General features: G+C 38.0%; 1 protein-coding gene across 1 annotated transcript in view; it reads right to left on the bottom strand.

Annotated features, from left to right (window-relative positions):
* NUP188 (nucleoporin 188) overlaps window positions 1–18,403 on the bottom strand; it is a 42,993-nt gene that overhangs the window by 22,239 nt on the left and 2,351 nt on the right. The window contains exons 2-12 of the mRNA XM_060014008.1: window positions 15,204–15,258; window positions 14,158–14,231; window positions 11,259–11,343; window positions 10,612–10,692; window positions 10,086–10,130; window positions 7,042–7,134; window positions 6,786–6,905; window positions 4,427–4,638; window positions 2,931–3,045; window positions 2,087–2,287; window positions 1,107–1,196 (exon numbers count right to left, since the gene is read on the bottom strand). Of these exons, the coding sequence (XP_059869991.1) occupies window positions 1,107–1,196; window positions 2,087–2,287; window positions 2,931–3,045; window positions 4,427–4,638; window positions 6,786–6,905; window positions 7,042–7,134; window positions 10,086–10,130; window positions 10,612–10,692; window positions 11,259–11,343; window positions 14,158–14,231; window positions 15,204–15,258 (1,171 nt within the window). The remainder of the gene's footprint in view (window positions 1–1,106; window positions 1,197–2,086; window positions 2,288–2,930; window positions 3,046–4,426; window positions 4,639–6,785; window positions 6,906–7,041; window positions 7,135–10,085; window positions 10,131–10,611; window positions 10,693–11,258; window positions 11,344–14,157; window positions 14,232–15,203; window positions 15,259–18,403) is intronic.

Consider the following 18,403-nt stretch of genomic DNA (forward strand, 5'->3'; position numbering starts at 1 on the left):
TGCCATGTAAAAAATAAACCTCAGTAGCCAACTTGGGATGCTACTAAGGATGCTAGGGAAAAGTGGTAAATATAGGAAAAGAAGCATGTATAGTACTCTATACCAGGGTATCAAATAGTTAACAAGAGAGAATTTCTTTTTTTTAATTGAGAAATAATTGAAAGATAACATTGTATTAGTTTCAGGTGCACAAGATAATGATTTGATATTTGTATATATGGTGAAACAAATTTCTTTTCTATAGCAATGTTCCAACCAGTAAACAAAAGAGGAGAGATAGAGTCAGAATAGTGCCATTTCGTAACGCCTAAGGAACTAATGGATCTAGACAATGATGTGTCTTGTGATTACCATAGTGGACAGCACAACTATAGACTAAAAGAAATTTGACAGACTTATCAACCAATAATGTACATATCTTATTTATTTAGATCCTGATACAAACTTATGATAAACTTATGACATTTATAATTAGAAATTTGAACCCTGCCTTGATTATTTGAAGATTTTTTTTTTAGATATGATAATGGTTGTGAAATTTTACTAAAATATTCATATTTACTAAATGATGTCTGGGATTTGCTTCAAAATAACCAAGGAGGAAAGGGGCAGAAATGAATAAGATCAGCTGTGCATTGATAATTTGGAAGCTGGTGATGGCATCATTAGACAATTTTTGTCTCCTTTGGAATAACTTTGAAATACTTCATTTTAAAAAAATATTGCACAAGAATATTAATTAGCATCCACAGCTGTTTGGGACAGGTGCACTACAGAGTAAAAAAAATAGGTTACAAAACAGTATATACATTGTGATTCCATTTCTAGAGAATTATTGTATTTTTATATTTGGAAGGGAACACATCAAAATGTTAACATATGTTATCCTGCAAGGTGGGATTATAGTTTTTTCTTTTTATCAGCACTTTCTAATTTTTTAATCATTAATATGCATCATTTTTATAATATGATAAGTGGAAAACAACAATAAACAAATCATACTTGAAGTAAATGGGTCTGTGTTATATCAGCTTCAAAGGGGTATCTTAGGAAGATGATTGCAAAGTGGGGCAGTGTAGACAGTCTCATGAAAGCCAGACACTGACCTGCTGATTGCCCAGTGTGTGCAGCTCCAGCGAGGTCAGAACAAAAGAAAGGAGTCCATAGACACACATGCACGCGGTGCTAGTGGTACACTGTAATGACAAAGGAGCCAGTGGGTAATTCTGAGTAACACCACTCTTTTCTAGACTCAGCACAATCCCATCATATTAATATAGTCTCTGTAAACAAATGGGAAGAGAACCTGAGGCTTCACAATTCCTAATTTAGTCCCAAGATCAGGAAGACAAAGGGAGAAAAGAGAAAGCAGGAACCATAAATATTACAACATAGTCAAGAATAACATCAAAAAGAACCATTTTCAAACTGATCAAAGTTTTTGTGGGGAAGAAAACCACCTCCAGCCTACAAAAAGGATAGAGTCTCTATGTGCTGGTATGAATGATGCAGCTGCCTGAACTGTCACCGAGATAAATCAACCAGTGCCAACAAGTTGGCTGAGGTTTCCTTTAGCATGTCAAAACAAGCTGATTAAACTGTGTCACTCAAGTTAAGTCCCAACACACAAGACTCAAGAGAATTTCTAATTCATCCTGTACAGTTGAATGAATAAGCTCCCCAAAAAGATTTCTCCAGTCATTATGACCAAAGCTATCTTCTAAGAGATACTAAGTGGCACAGCATAACATACGGGCAAAGAGTCAGACATAGTTCAAACTGTATCCACCATTTACTGCCAATTTGTTTCTGTGGGCAAATTCCATCTCCCTCAGTCTCAATTTCCTAATGTGTAAAATAGGATGATAAGCCCTAGTGCACAGTATTTTAAGGATGGAACAAGATATTGTACAGAAAGTGCCAAGCACGTCTGTCACAGTAAATGCTCTATAAAGGTTAGTTACAAAACTATTTTCATTATCCATGTCCTTGACAATTACTATTATTATTATCATGACTCATTAATGAGCTTCTGCCTCGCTCTTTGCCCACTCTCATGCTCAAACACCAATAGCCCGAGCCTCACATCATTTCCCCCACTGGCCAGTGAGCGGAGTAGTCGGGTCAAATACTGAAATACGTTCAGCTGGATGGCTGTGCCACCTATCTTCCGGACAACACTGCTTGTCTCTTCTGGATTCAGGGTGTGACGGAGGAGAGCCCAAGCCAAAAGCACTGGGGTGTGATGTGGAATGTCCCCGAAGGTCAACATCAAACGGTCCATATCCTAATGAAAAGAGAAAACAATGCCTGTGTCACTTAACAGAAAGGGTCAAGACCCTTCCAGAGGATCCTTCACCATGCTTAATAAGTCTTCCATTCATCCTCAGTGGCCCCTCTCCCATTCTGACATTTTACTCTTCCCAAGCCACAGCCACTTCATTACTAGACCCCTCAATTACTCTTCCCTTTACCCACAGTTTTCTCTCTTGATTTTAAGTAGTATTAAGATTATAACATACATGTTCAAATAGAGACTCCTTAGAAAATTTCCCTGATCCTTCTAGAACTTTCTCAGAACTCTCCTCTTTTTCTATCTTTCTGACCATCCCATCTCATGTTCTTCCCCTTTCCTCTTCTTTCACAGGCTACATGAATGCAGACAACAGCCAAGGTTCTGTCCTTGGGCCTCTTTTGTCATTATATCATCTCCCTGAGTCACTCTACTTGTTCTCACAGATTCAACTCTCACCTCTGTGAAAATAACTAACAAATCTGAGACTTCTTCCAGATCCAATTAACTTCTTAACAATGTAGAACCACAAATTCCACAATAAAGAAAATTGTATGTGGCAGTATAGTTGAGTGGTTAAAAACTTACTACTAACTACAAACCATCTGAAAAAATTAAGAAGCTGTTCCAAGTTCACCTGACAAATAAGCCCGTCCTGGGCAAACTGGTGCAGTTCTCTTCTGTCATCCAAAGCACACTTATGCAAGGATTCAATATCCATGCCTTCCACCAGGATAAGGGCACTGAAGTAGCTGGAAAGAAAAATATCATGGTGTCATACATGCTACTCAGAACCTCAATGGAGACTAAGGTGAAATGTAAGGCACTTTAGTGTCAAAAAGGTTGAGTTATTTTACATTCTTTTTTCATACCTTAGTATGAAAAAGAATGTACTTCTAAATGTACTTCTAAATCCAATATGTATTTTACAATTCCAGCACATCTCAATTTGACCAGCCATATTTTATTTTTTTGGCTGCACCACTCAGCTGTGGAATCTTAGTTCCCCAACCAGGGATTGAACCCAGGCTCTCAGCAGTGAAAGCGCAGAGTCCTAACCACTGGACCACCAGGGAATTCCCATGACCAGTCGTATTTTATTTTTTAGTTTTTATTTATTATTTATTTTGGCCGCATTGCGCAGCATGTGGGATCTTAGTTCCCCGACCAGAGATCGAACCCGCAACCTCTGAAGTGGAAGCTCAAAATCTTAACCTCTGGACCATCAGGGAAGTCCACCAGCCATATTTTAAATGCTTGGTAGGCTCATGTGGCTTCTGCCTATCAAAGCACAGATCTAGTACTGAAGGTTTCTACAGCCACCAATTACATCTAGGCCAGATCAAATGTCTCAATGGTCAAGTGTGTATGTTTTTTTAATATTTTATTTATTTATTTTTGGCTGTGTTGGGTCTTCGTTGCTGCTCACGGGCTTTCTCTAGTTGCAGCAAGCGGGGGCTACTCTTCGTTGTGGTGCACAGGCTTCTCATTGCGGTGGCTTCTCTTATTGCAGAGCACAGGCTCTAGGCGCGTGGGCTTCAGTAGTTGTGGCGTGCAGGCTCAGTAGTTGTGGTGCATGGATTTAGTTGCTCCATGGCATGTGGGATCTTCCTGGAGCACGGCTCGAACCCGTGTCCCCTCTATTGGCAGGTGGATTCTTAACCACTGTGCCACGAGGGAAGTCTGTCAAGTGTGTACTTTTGTTCACAGAGGAAACAGGCCTCAAAATGTGGATATACCCATTTCCATAAAATTCAAAGTACATAGACCATGACGTCAAAGAGGGCAGGGAATACATCTCCCCTATTTATCACTGTCTTCTTGGCATTTGTACAGTGCCTGGTCTACAACAGTTGCTCAACGAATTTTTTGTAGAACGAAAGGATGAACTATTAGATGAAAACAGTAAGTAAAAGAATAGAATGTGATACTTATTTTGAGAAGATATCCCTCTCAATCCAAGTCTTCACTCCCTGAATGACCTAGAACGTGGTAGTACGCCCATCTATTTCCCCACCCATTAAGTGAAAAGTATACCTAGCCCCCCCCTTCACCCATTCACAGGACCACCTTAATATCAATGCTCTAAACTCTAAACATTGTACAAGTTCTGAGACCTCAATTCAGACTTACCCAATCCGATCCACAAAAGGATCCATGGTCTCATCTACCAGGTGCCTGTTAGTCTGCCTACTACCAAATCCTTGCTCTTTAAACATCTTGGTTAATACCAATAGGTCAGTAGGTGCCATCTCAAAGTATGCATGATAAAGGAAAATAATTTCTAGCAGCATGGATTGCTCCCGAAGGCACTGAACAAACCAGCGAGACACCTGGCGCTCAGTCTGCACAACCAATGAAGAAAAATGGGAGAGAAATAAAGTCAGATTTTAAAACACATTTAAATTCTTCAAGTTATTTTTATTAGGTAAAACATGTATAAAAATAAGATTAAAAAAAAGTATCCCTCCCTACAATTCCTATTGCCCAGTCATCCAAATCTATCCCCAGAGGCAACCACTGTTAGAGGTTTTTATCTTTCCTTCCAATAATATACCACACACATTCATTCATTCCGACTAGTAGTTGCTGGGGGCCAGGGGTCACAGACTAACTGCAAACTTACTGGATAGACAGAAATGTTCTATCTATATACTGATCATGAAGGTGGTTACTGCATATAACTATATACAACTGCCAAATTCAAACTGTACACTTAAAATGAATGAATTTTACTGGATGTAAATTATATCTGAATAAAGCTGAGGGATGCTACAGATTTGTCATTTACACAGTCATTTCATGTAAGTGTGAATGTATCTATAGGATAAACTCTTAAAGTGGAACTACTAGGTCAAGAAATATGTGCTTTTCAATTTTTAGATATTGTCATAATGTTTTCCATTAAAAAGTATACAAATTCAAACAGCAAAGTATGAGTGCCCATTATCCCATCCCTTGGATGTGAGTTTTGTCATGTAAATATGTATTTCATTTGCCTGTTTTTCTGTTCGGTTTTGCTTATTGACTTACAGGTGTTCTTTCTATTTCAAGAACCCTTTAGGCTATGAGTTTGTCTTTTGACTTTGCTTATAGCACTATTTTTGTTTTTTTGCCTTGTAAAAGTTTTTGATTTGATGTTGCCGGGTTTATCTTTTCTTTTTTCTTTTATGGCTTCTGAGTTTTACTTTATTTTTATTTATTTATCTATTTTGGCCACATGGCGCTTAGTGCTCTGACCAGGGATCTTAGTTCCCCGACCAGGGATGGAACCCGTGCCCCGTGCAGTGGAAGCACGGAGTCTTAACCACTGGACCGCCAGGGAAGTCCTGTGTTTTACTTTAAAAAGTCTTCTCCAATCCAAAAAAATAAAAACAAAACTACCTCCCATGTGTCTTCTAGTATTTTTATAGTTGAATTTTAAAAATTTAAATCATTGATATCTCTCTGATTTTCTTCTGGTAGAAGGAATGAGATAGAGATACAGTTTGATTTTTCTCCAGATGGCTACCCAGTAGTTCCAACACCATTTATTGAAAAACCCAACATTTCCCCATTAATTTGAAATGCCACCTTTATCATACACTAATTCCCTATCAGCATTTGGTCTACACTAGACTTTCTACTATGTGCTATTCATCAGTCTATTTATTCATGTACCAATGCCATGCTTTAAATTATTTTAGTCTTACTATCTAATAAAGCTTATCTTCCTTTCTGAAAAACCTCCTGGCTATTCTTATTTATTTTTCAAATGAATTTTAGAACCAGCTTGTCTAGTTCCAAAATAAAAGGCAAAGCAAATACTTGTTAGTATTTTTTCTAGGATCACAGTAAATTTATAGATTAAAATAAGAAGGACTGACACTTGGTGCTGAGTCTTTATTTTCAAGAAGGCACCATGTCTTTCCATTTGATTATGACTGTTTATATCCCTTTAGCATTTTAAAGTTCCCTTCATTTAGATTTTGGATTATAGTAAGCTTATTCCTGAGAAATTTATGCTTTTGTTGCTATTACAAGTGAGCTCCTTTCTTCTATTAAGTATTTTAAAGAGCTACTGTCTGTATTTTGGTTGAATTGTTTTAATAAACATAATAATTTCAAAACAAAAAAGGTCATGTTCTAATCTATAAATGCACATTGGTTTAAGATTTAGGATAAAACAATTAGACTAGTGTCACAGACTTAATAGATAATGATAATAAAGAAGATGAAATCTTGGGTTTAGAGTTTCATTAACCACTAAGAGAATATCTCAGGTAAGAAAAAAAGTAAATTAACTGGAGAGACAAAGTCAAGGGGAAGATCCAAATTAAATACCATTAGTTAAAGTCAATGTTTTGATTCATACCACATGTTTAAACTATTCTAAAGAATGACAATTTATAAATGTTTTAAGTTCATAGGTGAATAAATAATTTCACCTAGAGCTCTATGAGCAGATATACAATTCTCCTGAGCGTTACAGGAGGGCCCAATAACCACATACCATGAGGTTTCCATGTGTCTCCCATGTTGGTGCTTCAGTTTTATAAAGCTCTTCAAATTGCTGTCTATATTTTGTAACTAGTTCCTTTTCCAATTTATCAACACAGTCTGCATATTCAACCTTAAAAAAAAATCCAAAACAGTAACTTATACGTTGAGTAAAAGGTAAATATTCAAATGAACAGAAATATGAATAAATTATAAAAAGGATTGAATTTTACAGGGTAAAGAGAAACAAGAGGACTAAATGGGCTTACCCTATAGGGGTGTCTTTCATCTTGGAAATAAGTGAGAAGGTGTAAGACACAACGAAGAATATACGTTCTTTCTTCATAGTAATAATCTGCAATCTGGGAAGAACCCAAAGATTCAAAATCAGTTACTCACCTTTGCATGGAAGATATTCAATTTTAAATTTATTGATTAAAAAATCACTTAAAGATGTGAATGGGGGACTTCCCTGGTGGCGCAGTGGTTAAGAATCCACCTGCCAATGCCGGGGACGCGGGTTCGGGCCCTGGTCTGGGAAGATCCCACATGCTGCAGAGCAACTAAGCCGGTGTGCTACAACTACTGAGCCTGCACTCTAGAGCCCGTGAGCCCAAACTACTGAAGCCTGCACACCACAACTAGTGAAGCCCACATGCAGAGAGCCCGTGCTCCGCAACAAAGAGAAGCCACTGCAATGAGAAGCCCGCGCACTGCAACAGAGTAGCCCCTGCTCGCCGCAGCTAGAGAAAGCCCACGCACAACAATGAAGACCTAATGCAGACAAAAATAAATTAATTAATTAAAAAAAAAAAGATGTGAATGGAAAAATTAGATCTGTATAAACAATCACAGAAATGGAAACAGTGTTAGGCCAAAAGAAAGCAAAAGACCTTCATGAACTAGGATACAAGTAAAGTTATACAAGATAAAAGGAATTATTTAAAAATATAAACAAGTTTTCTAGCATGACTTCTCAGTTGGGCATTCAAGTAATAAACTGACTATAAACTGACAGGCCAGGGACTTCCCTGGTGGTCCAGTGGTTAAGAATCCGTCGTGCAATGTAGGGGATGCCAGTTTGATCCCTGGTCAGGGAACTAAGACCCCACATGCCATGGGGCAACTAAACCCACACGCTGCAATTACAGAGCCCACACGCTCTGAAGCCCACAAGCCACTAGAGAGCCGATGTGCTGCAACTAAGACCCAATGCAGGGCTTCCCTGGTGGCGCAGCGGTTAAGGATCCACCTGCCAATGCAGGGGACACAGGTTCAAACCCTGGTCCTGGAAGATTCCACATGCTGCGGAGCAGCTAAGCCCATGCGCCACAACTACTGAGCCTGCGCTCTAGAGCCCATGCTCCACAATGAGAGGCCGCTGTAATGAGAAGCCCGCGCACAGCAATGAAGAGTAGCCCCCACTCGCTGCAACTAGAGAAAGCCTGTGTGAAGCAACAAAGATCCAACTCAGCCAAAAATAAATAAATAAATTTATTTTTAAAAAAAAAGACCCAAGGCAGCCAATAAATAAATAAATATTTTAAAATAAATAAATAAACTGACAGGCCAAATACATGAAAGCAAATATAAAAATACCATTAGTATATGTCCTAATTGCTTGTAACTGATGTACCCAGTTCTCACTAAATACCAAATAGGAAACTACTTCAGAAGTCATGGTCAAATTCCATGTTAAAATGAGATCCTATGCCCACTCTCACCAGTTCTATTCAACACAGTATTAGAAGTCCTAGCCACAGCAATCAGGGAAGAAAAAGAAAAGGTATCCAAATTGGAAGAAAAGAGGTGAAATTGCCATCATGCAGATAACATAGAAAACCCTAAAGATTCCACACAAAAACTACTAGAACTGATAAACAAATTCAGCAAGGTAGCAGGATACAAGATTAACATACAGAAATCTGCTGTGTTTCTTTACAATAACAATAAAATATCACAAAGGGAAAGTAAAAAATAATCCCTTTTAAAATCACATCTAGATAATCAACAACGACCTACTGTATAGCACAAGGAATTCTATTCAATATTCTGTAAAAACCTATATGGGAAAAGAATCTGAAAAAGAATGGATACATGCATACGTAAAACTGAGTCACTTTGCTGTACACCTGAAACTAACACAACATTGTAAGTCAACTATACTCCAAAATAAAATAAAAATGTTTTAGAAAGGAAAAAAAAAGAAAATCACACCACAAAAAACAAAAACAAAAAACTTAGAAACAAACCTGACCAAAGAGGTGAAAAACTTATATGCTGAGAACTATAAAATGTAAAATACTGATAAAGGAAATTGAAGATGATTCAAAGAAATGGAAAGATATCCCACGCTCTTGAACTGGAAGAATTAATATTGTTAAAATAGCCATACTACCCAAAGCAATTACAGATTTAATGCGATCCCTATCAAATTACCCATGACATTTTTCACAGAACTAGAACAAATAATCCTAAAATTTATATGGAACCATAAAAGACCCAGAACTGCCAAAGCAATCCTGAGGAAAAAAAAACAAAGCTGGAGGCATAACCCTCCCAGACTTCAGACAATACTACAAAGCTACAGTAATCAAAACAGCGTAGTATCAGCACAAAAATAGACATATGGGGACTTCCCTGATGATCCAGTGGTTAAGACTCCACACTTGCAGGGGGCGCGGGTTCGACCCCCGGTCAGGGAAGTTCCGCATGCCATATGGTGCGGTCAAAAAAAAAACAGACATATGGATCAATGGAACAGAATAGAGAGCCCAGAAATAAACCCACACACCTACAGTCAATTAATCTTTGAAAAAGGAGGCAAGAATACACAATGAAAAAAAGATAGTCTCTTCAGTAAGTAGTGCTGGGAAAGCTGAACAGCCACATGTAAATCAAGGTCAAAGATACAACACTTCCTCACACCATACACAAAAATAAACTCAAAATGCCTTAAAGACTTGAATATAAAACATGATACTATAAAACTCCTAGAAGAGAACAAAGGCAAAACATTCTCTGACATAAATCATAGCATGTTTTCTTAGGTCAGTCTCCCAAGGCAATAGAAATAAAAGCAAAAATAAACAAATGGGACCTAATCAAACTTACAAGCTTTTGCACAGCAAAGAAAATCATAAAACAAAAATACAACTTTGGGGGTGGGGGGAGATAAAGAAAGAAAGATAAAGAAATTTAAAACTTCAAATTAATCCTACTGCATTTAAAAAAGCCAGCAATGCTCAGAACATGGTCAAGAATCTGTTGCCCAATTTTACATCAAAGAATGGAAATGGTGACTAGCACTGACCTTCAGGATTAAGGCCTGGCTCTGCCTCTCATCTTGCAGTACCGTCTGAAAGAAAAAAGAACAAAGAGCCATCTTATTAGCAAAATCAATTAACAAAGAAAAAGGTAAACATCTTTACCTTACCCTTCAAGATTGTAATTGCCCGTTCATTTCTGGATACATTTTTTTACCTAAGTGTATCCAAGTCTGTGCTCAAATCCCTGCCCCTCTCCTCTGGCCTCAAGTTCCTCATATATAAAATCAGGGGCTGGAAAGGCTAGATGTTGTCTCAGGTCCTTTTCAGTTCTGACATCCTGCGATTCTATGATTAACATGTCAGTCTTTGACCTCTCGGCCCCTCCAAGTCTGAGGACAGACCTCGACTTAAGCATATGTTTTTTAAAGGCTTTACAAAGTCTTTCCTGAGAATGGCTGTATCTGATCACCTATCTCTGTTGCAGAGAACTGGCACCAAAATCCTGAATTATCTAAAACCAACCAGGAAAAGGATAAAGGTAGGAGAAGGGAGCTGGACATAACTACAAACCTTTAGTGAGTCCCGAGTACCTCTGTAATCCTCTTGAAGGTAACACTGGAGTAACTGCACACTCTGTTCTTCATCAAGACCCTGAAAACAGAGGTTACAAGGGAGGAACAGCCACCTCAGGTCAGAAACCACAAAGAGCACGCAAAGCAATCTAAAGATTTGTTCTCTAGAATGAACACGGAACTTGAATAAACAAAAATTATTTTAAAAGATTTCACACAACATAATTTTAACCCAAATAGGAGAAAAAAGGAGCAGCCACTGACATGTAATTTACATGCCAGTTAAACTTACATGTCAGAAACAACTGTGCTTATTCACCAAGAACATTAATATAGCAGCAGGCATGATCTGGGTTTCCAAAATGAAAAGGAAACAACTACATAATTAAATACAATCTAGGCGATTTAAAGAACACCCCAAGTATGCTGAAGAAAACTCTATGATATGCAGTAAACAGGGTCAGGCAACTTGACTTGTGGCTTTTAGCAAGAAGAGTTGCAACTTGGGCATTTCTGAAATATAATATGCTCAGTTTAATCTCTAAAACTGAAATAAACTGAATTTTCACTAACAATCACTAACAACAAAACCACACATATCCACCCTGCAGGTAATAAACAGAGCCAGTGCTAATTTTTACTCACCAAAAACTTGCTGATTCTTAAACCCAGTTCCTTCAGTGGTGAAGCTACATCTTTATTAGCTTTCACTTTTTCAGCTGAATTTGGACTATGAAAAGAACAGTGAATCATTTCCTCATTCTCAATGACCCTCTAGGGGTTTAAAACAAAAATATTAAAGATATTTTTACCACAGACCTTTTTCTGCCTTTTAGGTGCCTATAAAATACACATGCATGCGCGCGCACAGACACACACACACACACGTTCATCTCTACAGACTTTATAACACAAAGCTATGTCTAAGTAATAAATACAGTATACGTCTGTTACAAACTATAGTTATAACTATATTATTTGTAGATCTACTTAGTTACATTAATTATTTTTGATCCTTATAACTAGCCTGGAAGGTAAACATTACTATCCCCATTTTACAAATGGAATTACCAACACTTAGAAAGAATAAATAACTTACCAAAAATCCCACAGCTAATAAAAAGTTGAGGTGAAATTTAAAACCAGGTCTGTTAGTATACGTATATATATTGTCTATGTACACTCAGAAGGCCTAGAAGCTATGACATTCCAGTAGCAGCGCGCACACCCAGCACCCAGATCTTTATTTCTAATACCATTCTCTAACAAAAGGTATCGGGACTCCTTGGAGAAATGGCTGATTCTAGAGCTGGGGTGGGGAAAATACCAGATGAGCTTGGAGCATCTTGTAATGCCAGAAAGTAAGAATATACTCAGAAAACAAAAGCATGGGGACATGTCAAAACCTCAAACAATGCCCAATGGCCAAAGCTGGAACAAAGTAAAAACAAAGTATGAAATATACATGAGTCCATAATGATTTAAATAAATGAATGAATAAATATATATATAAATAAATGGGGAAGAAGGGAAAAATCTTCCTTACAGAAGGAGTTCCAGTAACACACATATATGCTACCCCCTTCAGGAGGTAGTTTAATTTCACTACACCCACACACTGAAAGCGGGCTATACTGAGTGACTCACTTCCGAAAAATAGAGTAGGGAAAGAGAAAAGAGTGACTTTACAGAAGAGATACTTGGCAAATGCTACCTTACCCAAGTGAGCAAGGTTAACATCACCAGTGACTTCATGTGGATAACATGTATCCTCTGCCATGATGTGATAAGAATGGTACTTCACCTCAGTGTGAAGTACCCACAACCCACAACCTCAATCTAATAATGAAAAAAAAAAAAATCAGACTTCCAAATTGACGGTATTCTACTACAAAATACTTGACCAGTCTTCCTCAAAACTATTCAAGGTCATGAAAACCAAGGGAAGACTGAGATACTGTCACAGCTAACAGCTAAGGAGACATGACAACTAAATGCAATATGATACCCTGGGCTGAATCCTGGAACAGAAAGAGAACATTAAAAAAAAAGTTAAAAATGTTTAAAAATCTGTGTTAAATTCAAATTAAGCCTGCAGTTTAAAAAAAAAAAGTCTGTCAGACTTTAAAATCCCATGCTACTACAAAAGGAACTTTTGTCTTTAAAAAAAGAAATTCATACCACAAATGCCCATTCTGTGAACTAAAGCATATTGTTGTTGGATTTTTTCTTTTTTTTTAGAGAGACTCTCACATTTCACAGAAAATCCACAACACAAAGGCTAGTATAAAGTTAAACAATAAGGTCTGAAAGAGGCAACACAGAATGATGATTAAGAACACAGACACTGGAGTAAGACTGCCAGGTTCGAATCCTGGTTCTACCACTTACTAGCTGTGTGACCTTGGGCAAGTTACTTAACCTCTTTGTGCCTCAGTTTCCCCATCTGTAAAATGGAAACAATAATAATAAAAATACCTACATGTGATAACATAGTGCTTATCTTCTTTTTTCAAGTCCATATATTCTGGATACATAGTAAAGTATTTACAGATAAAACAACATGATGCCTGGGAGTTACTTCAAAATAATTATGGGGGAAGGGTTAACAGATGATCAAAAAAAGAAAGTTCTTCACTAACCTAAGAGAATGAAGATGGAAGGCGAAGATGTAATAAAATCAACAGGTGTTCAGAAGTAGAAGGGAAATGAGGGCAGCTTGAGAACTATGATGCATAATAGAATGAGAGCTGGACTAGGAATTAAGATAAAAGAGTCTTCTTTTTTAACCACTTTCTATTTTATTATTGTTCTTTTCCACTGCCGAGCAAAAAAAATCTATATATTCAAACAAAGAACAAAAATAGGGCTTCCCTAGTGGCGCAGTGGTTGAGAGTCCACCTGCCGATGCAGGGGACACGGATTCGTGCCCCGGTCCGGGAAGATCCCACATGCCGCAGAGCGGCTGGGCCCTTGAGCCATGGCCGCTGAGCCTGTGTGTCCGGAGCCTGTGCTCCCCAACGGGAGAGGCCACAACAGTGAGAGGCCCGCGTACCGCAAAAAAAAAAAAAAGAACAAAAATAGTACCTATCTCAAAGGGCTGTTGTGAGGATTAAATAACTTACCGTAAGTCTACTGCTTACAGCAGTAACTGGTACATAGCAAAAAATACATGAGTGTCAGCTGCTATTTTGTGTCAGCATTGTTCACTGCTATATCCTAGCATTTGGTGCTGACGGTCTCTCACACAAACATGATGGACTGAAATAAGTATTAGGAATCTTAACTGAGTATTTAATAAATCCTCATCCCTGGATACTAGGGTTATACAATGGTTTCAACAATACTGTATTTCCAGAAGGAATTTCCTTTTCTTCAACAGAGAGAAAAAAATGTCCCCTACTCTTTTTCCCTGGTTAGCCAAATTATATACCCTCTGATCTAACTAACCCAGTAATATCACAGAATCCTACATGAGGGTGGTTTCATCTATGTCAGGTTCCTCAGGGGAATTACTCAAATGAGACCCACAGAATAGCCATACCTGGGAGGTTTATAGTAAGAAAGCCCTTCTAACAGCCGCTGCCAATGTTTATTCAGCTCTGCCTCAATCTGATTCTGGAAAAGAAGAAGGAAATTATACAAATGCAATTTTAATCAGATTCCAGGATCACACTGAGGATAACATATTCCTTTGAATATGTTCTTTTTAATATGCATTTTTCCCCACAGTTGAAATAATTTTGGATATAGAATTCTGCAGCCTGCTTTTCTTTGCTTAACATTCTAACATAATGATTTAACCTTATTATGAAAATCTTGATAAACATCCTTTCTAGTGGTTGCATAATATTTTATCAAGTGGCTAGATCATGATTTATTTACCATTCTTCTAATGTTAGATACATTTAAGCTGGCTATAATTCTTTATTTATATGAATAACACTATGGTAAAGAGCTTTGTGCCCAAAACAATTTCTTTCTTTTAAAATATATTCTCAGACATGGAATTATCTGATGAAGACATATCAAAAAATGTTTAGGCTCTAAAAATGATGTTAACATTCATTATGTTAATTACAATAACAACACTAGTAATAATTATATGTCATCTTAACACTTTAGCCTCACAGAGTCAGAACACTCAGGGATCCACATGAAGAACTGTTCTTTATTGATTATATACTTGGAAATGTCCTAAAAACCTCAGCCTCTGTGACCTAAGCAGCTAGCTAAACAGAAAAGGAAGAAAAGGCAAGTCAATATGAGACAGAGAAAAGGCCTGAGAATCTCTGTTAGCCTATGGTAGTAAAATGGTGTTTGTACCCCTACTCTCAGCAGCCAGTCAAGTAGCACTGGTATCTTTTCAGAAAAGGAATCACTGAGGTACAAAGAAAAGTGGAGATTTTGAAAACTTCAACAGCTAGGCTATAAGACACACTGCATTTCAGCAAAGAGAAGTGGGGAATGCATAATGCCTATTTTAGGAATAATAAAAGGTGTTTACTTCCTATTTCAAAGAGAAGGGCATTTTTGGTCATGTAAACTACACAAAGAACCACAGAATCCATTCAAGAACACACCACTTACCAGTTCTCTCAGAGCTGACCTTCCAAGCAAAATTGTCCACAGTTCTCTACTACTCCTAAAAAATGAGAGAAAGCAGAGGTAATCTTGCTCTTTCGGAAAAAAGAAAAATGTATATTTTAGAATTAATGAAACACAGTAATTAATGAATTACAGTACATCTTCTATGCTAAGAAGATGCCTCAATTTAGTATTTCTATCTCCTCCCTTCTCATTAAAACGTAATGACCAATAAGGAACAAAAATCCAGAAAAAGACTAATCTGTTTCAGGACTCCCAACACCTTCAGAAAATTTTCTAAATACATGACATGATGCACTTTCTCAATCCAGTAAAGTCTAACAGTCATTATGAATGGCACTACGTTCATTCAATCATTAATGAATTCCCACTAGGTACCACATGCAGTGCTAAATACAGGAGATTAAAAAAACACACAGGAGGAGCAGGGCCAGGTCTTGGTGTCAAAATGGCGGCCTCCAGGACAGCTCATACCGATGAGTATCCCCAGTAACTCCACCACCAGTGTCCTTCACCCCGCAGTGAGCCGAAGCTGCCCCCCACACCGCACCTCCCCAGAAGGCCCTCCAAGACCATCAACTCATCATTCAACAACAGGCGTATTTCTGGAGAAATGTGGCATCTCTGGGGAATATGGATAGAGTGATGGAAAGAACAGTGGCTGTTCAAGGGCTTATCATATACATCTTATCAGAATCTACTTCAGATTTATATTAACTTAATTCCAGTAAGATTCCAAAAGTGAGTCCTTTAAAGAATGTACATCACAGCAAGAGGAAGCAAAAAAAAAAAAAAAGAAAAGTAGGAACAGAGTGAACTGGTGAATCCATCTCCCAGAACAGGCTTTGTCTTCTCTCTAGCTGTGGAGCCATGGAAGCAACTTCTGCTTCTGACATTACAAAGAATTTTCATATATCCTTTGCTCAGATTCACCAATTATTATTTGTTTTATTATTTTCTTTCTCCCTCTTTGTGTGTGTGTGTATAACTATATTATATATACAACACAAAAATGCTATTTGTGTACCTGTACACACACATATTTTTCCAAAACTATACAAAATTGTATTAGAGATATCATATTCCTTTATCCCTAGACACTTCAGCGTATCTTTCCTAAAAGCAAGGACAACTTCATACATAGTACAACAATTGAAATCAAGAAATTTAACATTGATACCAAAAAAATATCCCCCACACACATGAGATATAGTCCCTGCCCTCAGGGAGCTCTTCAAATATACTCCCAACCATGTGCTAACCCCAGTTCCTTCCCTCATCCATGGAAACATGTTTTGTGGTTCTTTTTTTAATCTAGAATTAAATTTCAAAATATAATCATTAAGAAATTCTCTCAAGAAAGGATTATGGGGAATTCCCTGGTGGCACAGTGGTTAAGAATCCGCCTGCCAATGCAGGGGACATGGGTTCGAGCCCTAGGCCAGGAAGATCCCACATGCCACAGAGCAACTAAGCCCGTGCACCATAACTACTGAGCCTGCACTCTAGAGCCCGTGAGCCACAACTACTGAGCCTACGTGCCACAACTACTGAAGCCTGCGTGCCTAGAGCCCATGCTCCACAACAAAGAGAAGCCATCGTAATGAGAAGCCCAAGCCCCGCAATGAAGAGTAGCCCGCGCTCGCCGCTACTAGAGAAAGCCCACGTGCAGCAACAAAGACCCAACACAGCCATAAATAAATAAATAAAAATAACAATTTTTTTTTTTTTTTTTTTTTTGCGGTACGCGGGCCTCTCACTGTTGTGGCCTCTCCCGTTGCGGACCACAGGCTCCGGACGCGCAGGCTCAGCAGCCATGGCTCACGGGCCCAGCCGCTGCGCGGCACGTGGGATCTTCCCGAACCGGGGCACGAACCCATGTCCCCTGCATCGGCAGGCGGACTCTCAACCACTGCGCCACCAGGGAAGTCCCAATTTTTTTTTTAAAGTCATAAAAAAAAGAAAGGATTATAAAAAACATAGGGATTATATTTTGGGAGATCCTAAATAAGCCCTAGAATAGTAACCTGAAATAATTAACACTGCTTAGAAAGCCTATTTTCAGAGAGACGATGAAAAGGTCCTAATAAAATATACTAGACAGTTAACAAGAATGCAAGTTATATTAACTACGAGGATAAATTGAAAAATCTTTTCCCCATTAAGACAGTAACACAAAGCACTAGCCCTATTTAAAAATGTTCAGGATTTTCCCATCAAAAGAGGATGAAAGACACCTAAAAATTATAAATCTTTCCTAAAGGTTAATGCTTTTAAGAAAACAACTTCAATTCTGCTGAATCAATAATCACCAACTCCCACAACTGCACTGTGGAATCACTAATCATCTTTCTGATAACGAGAGCATTCACTATTCAAAAATTAGGAGATTAGATCCAGTTGATGAAACAAATATATCTCTTTGTACTGATAATCTATATTAAAAGGTACGAATAAGCCAAGCCCTAAGAAATTAAAGACAGAAGCAAGCTCACTATTTAAAGAAATTTATAGTAAATTTTGGAAGAATGACTTTTGTAAAGAGAATAATTATCATCTAACTTACTTGTCTGATAAATCTGAGTTAGCAAAAAATAAAGGAGAGGGGCTTTAAAATGGCATATGCTTTTACTTTACCAAGGACAGCTTCTGGTTTGCACAAAACAGATTAGATACCTATTATATAATAAATAGCTAATAATGGGGCTAACATTACATCACAATTAATGGAAAGAAATTTATCATTAATTGAAGGCTTTTGTATGCCTGAGCTAAATTATTCTTTTTTATTTTATTTTATTTTTTTTTTTGCGGTACGCAGGCCTCTCACTGTTGTGGCCTCTCCCGTCGCGGAGCACAGGCTCCGGATGTGCAGGCTCAGCGGTCATGGCTCAAGGGCCCAGCCGCTCCACAGCATGTGGGATCTTCCCAGACCGGGGTACGACACAGCATGTGGGATCTTCCCACACCGGGGTACGAACCCGTGTACCCTGCATCAGCAAGCGGACTCTCAACCACTGCGCCACCAGGGAAGCCCGAGTTTGGCTTTTTTATATTCCATATGTAAGTGATATCATATAGTACTTGTCTTTCTTTGTCTGAATTTTTAAATTTTCCTAACACCCTCAAGTTCCATCTGTGTTGTCTCAAATGGCAGGATTTCATGTTTCTCACAGCTTAAT

This window comes from Delphinus delphis, chromosome 6, assembly GCF_949987515.2.
Source record: "Delphinus delphis chromosome 6, mDelDel1.2, whole genome shotgun sequence".
In the NCBI taxonomy this organism is placed as follows: Eukaryota; Metazoa; Chordata; class Mammalia; order Artiodactyla; family Delphinidae; genus Delphinus; species Delphinus delphis.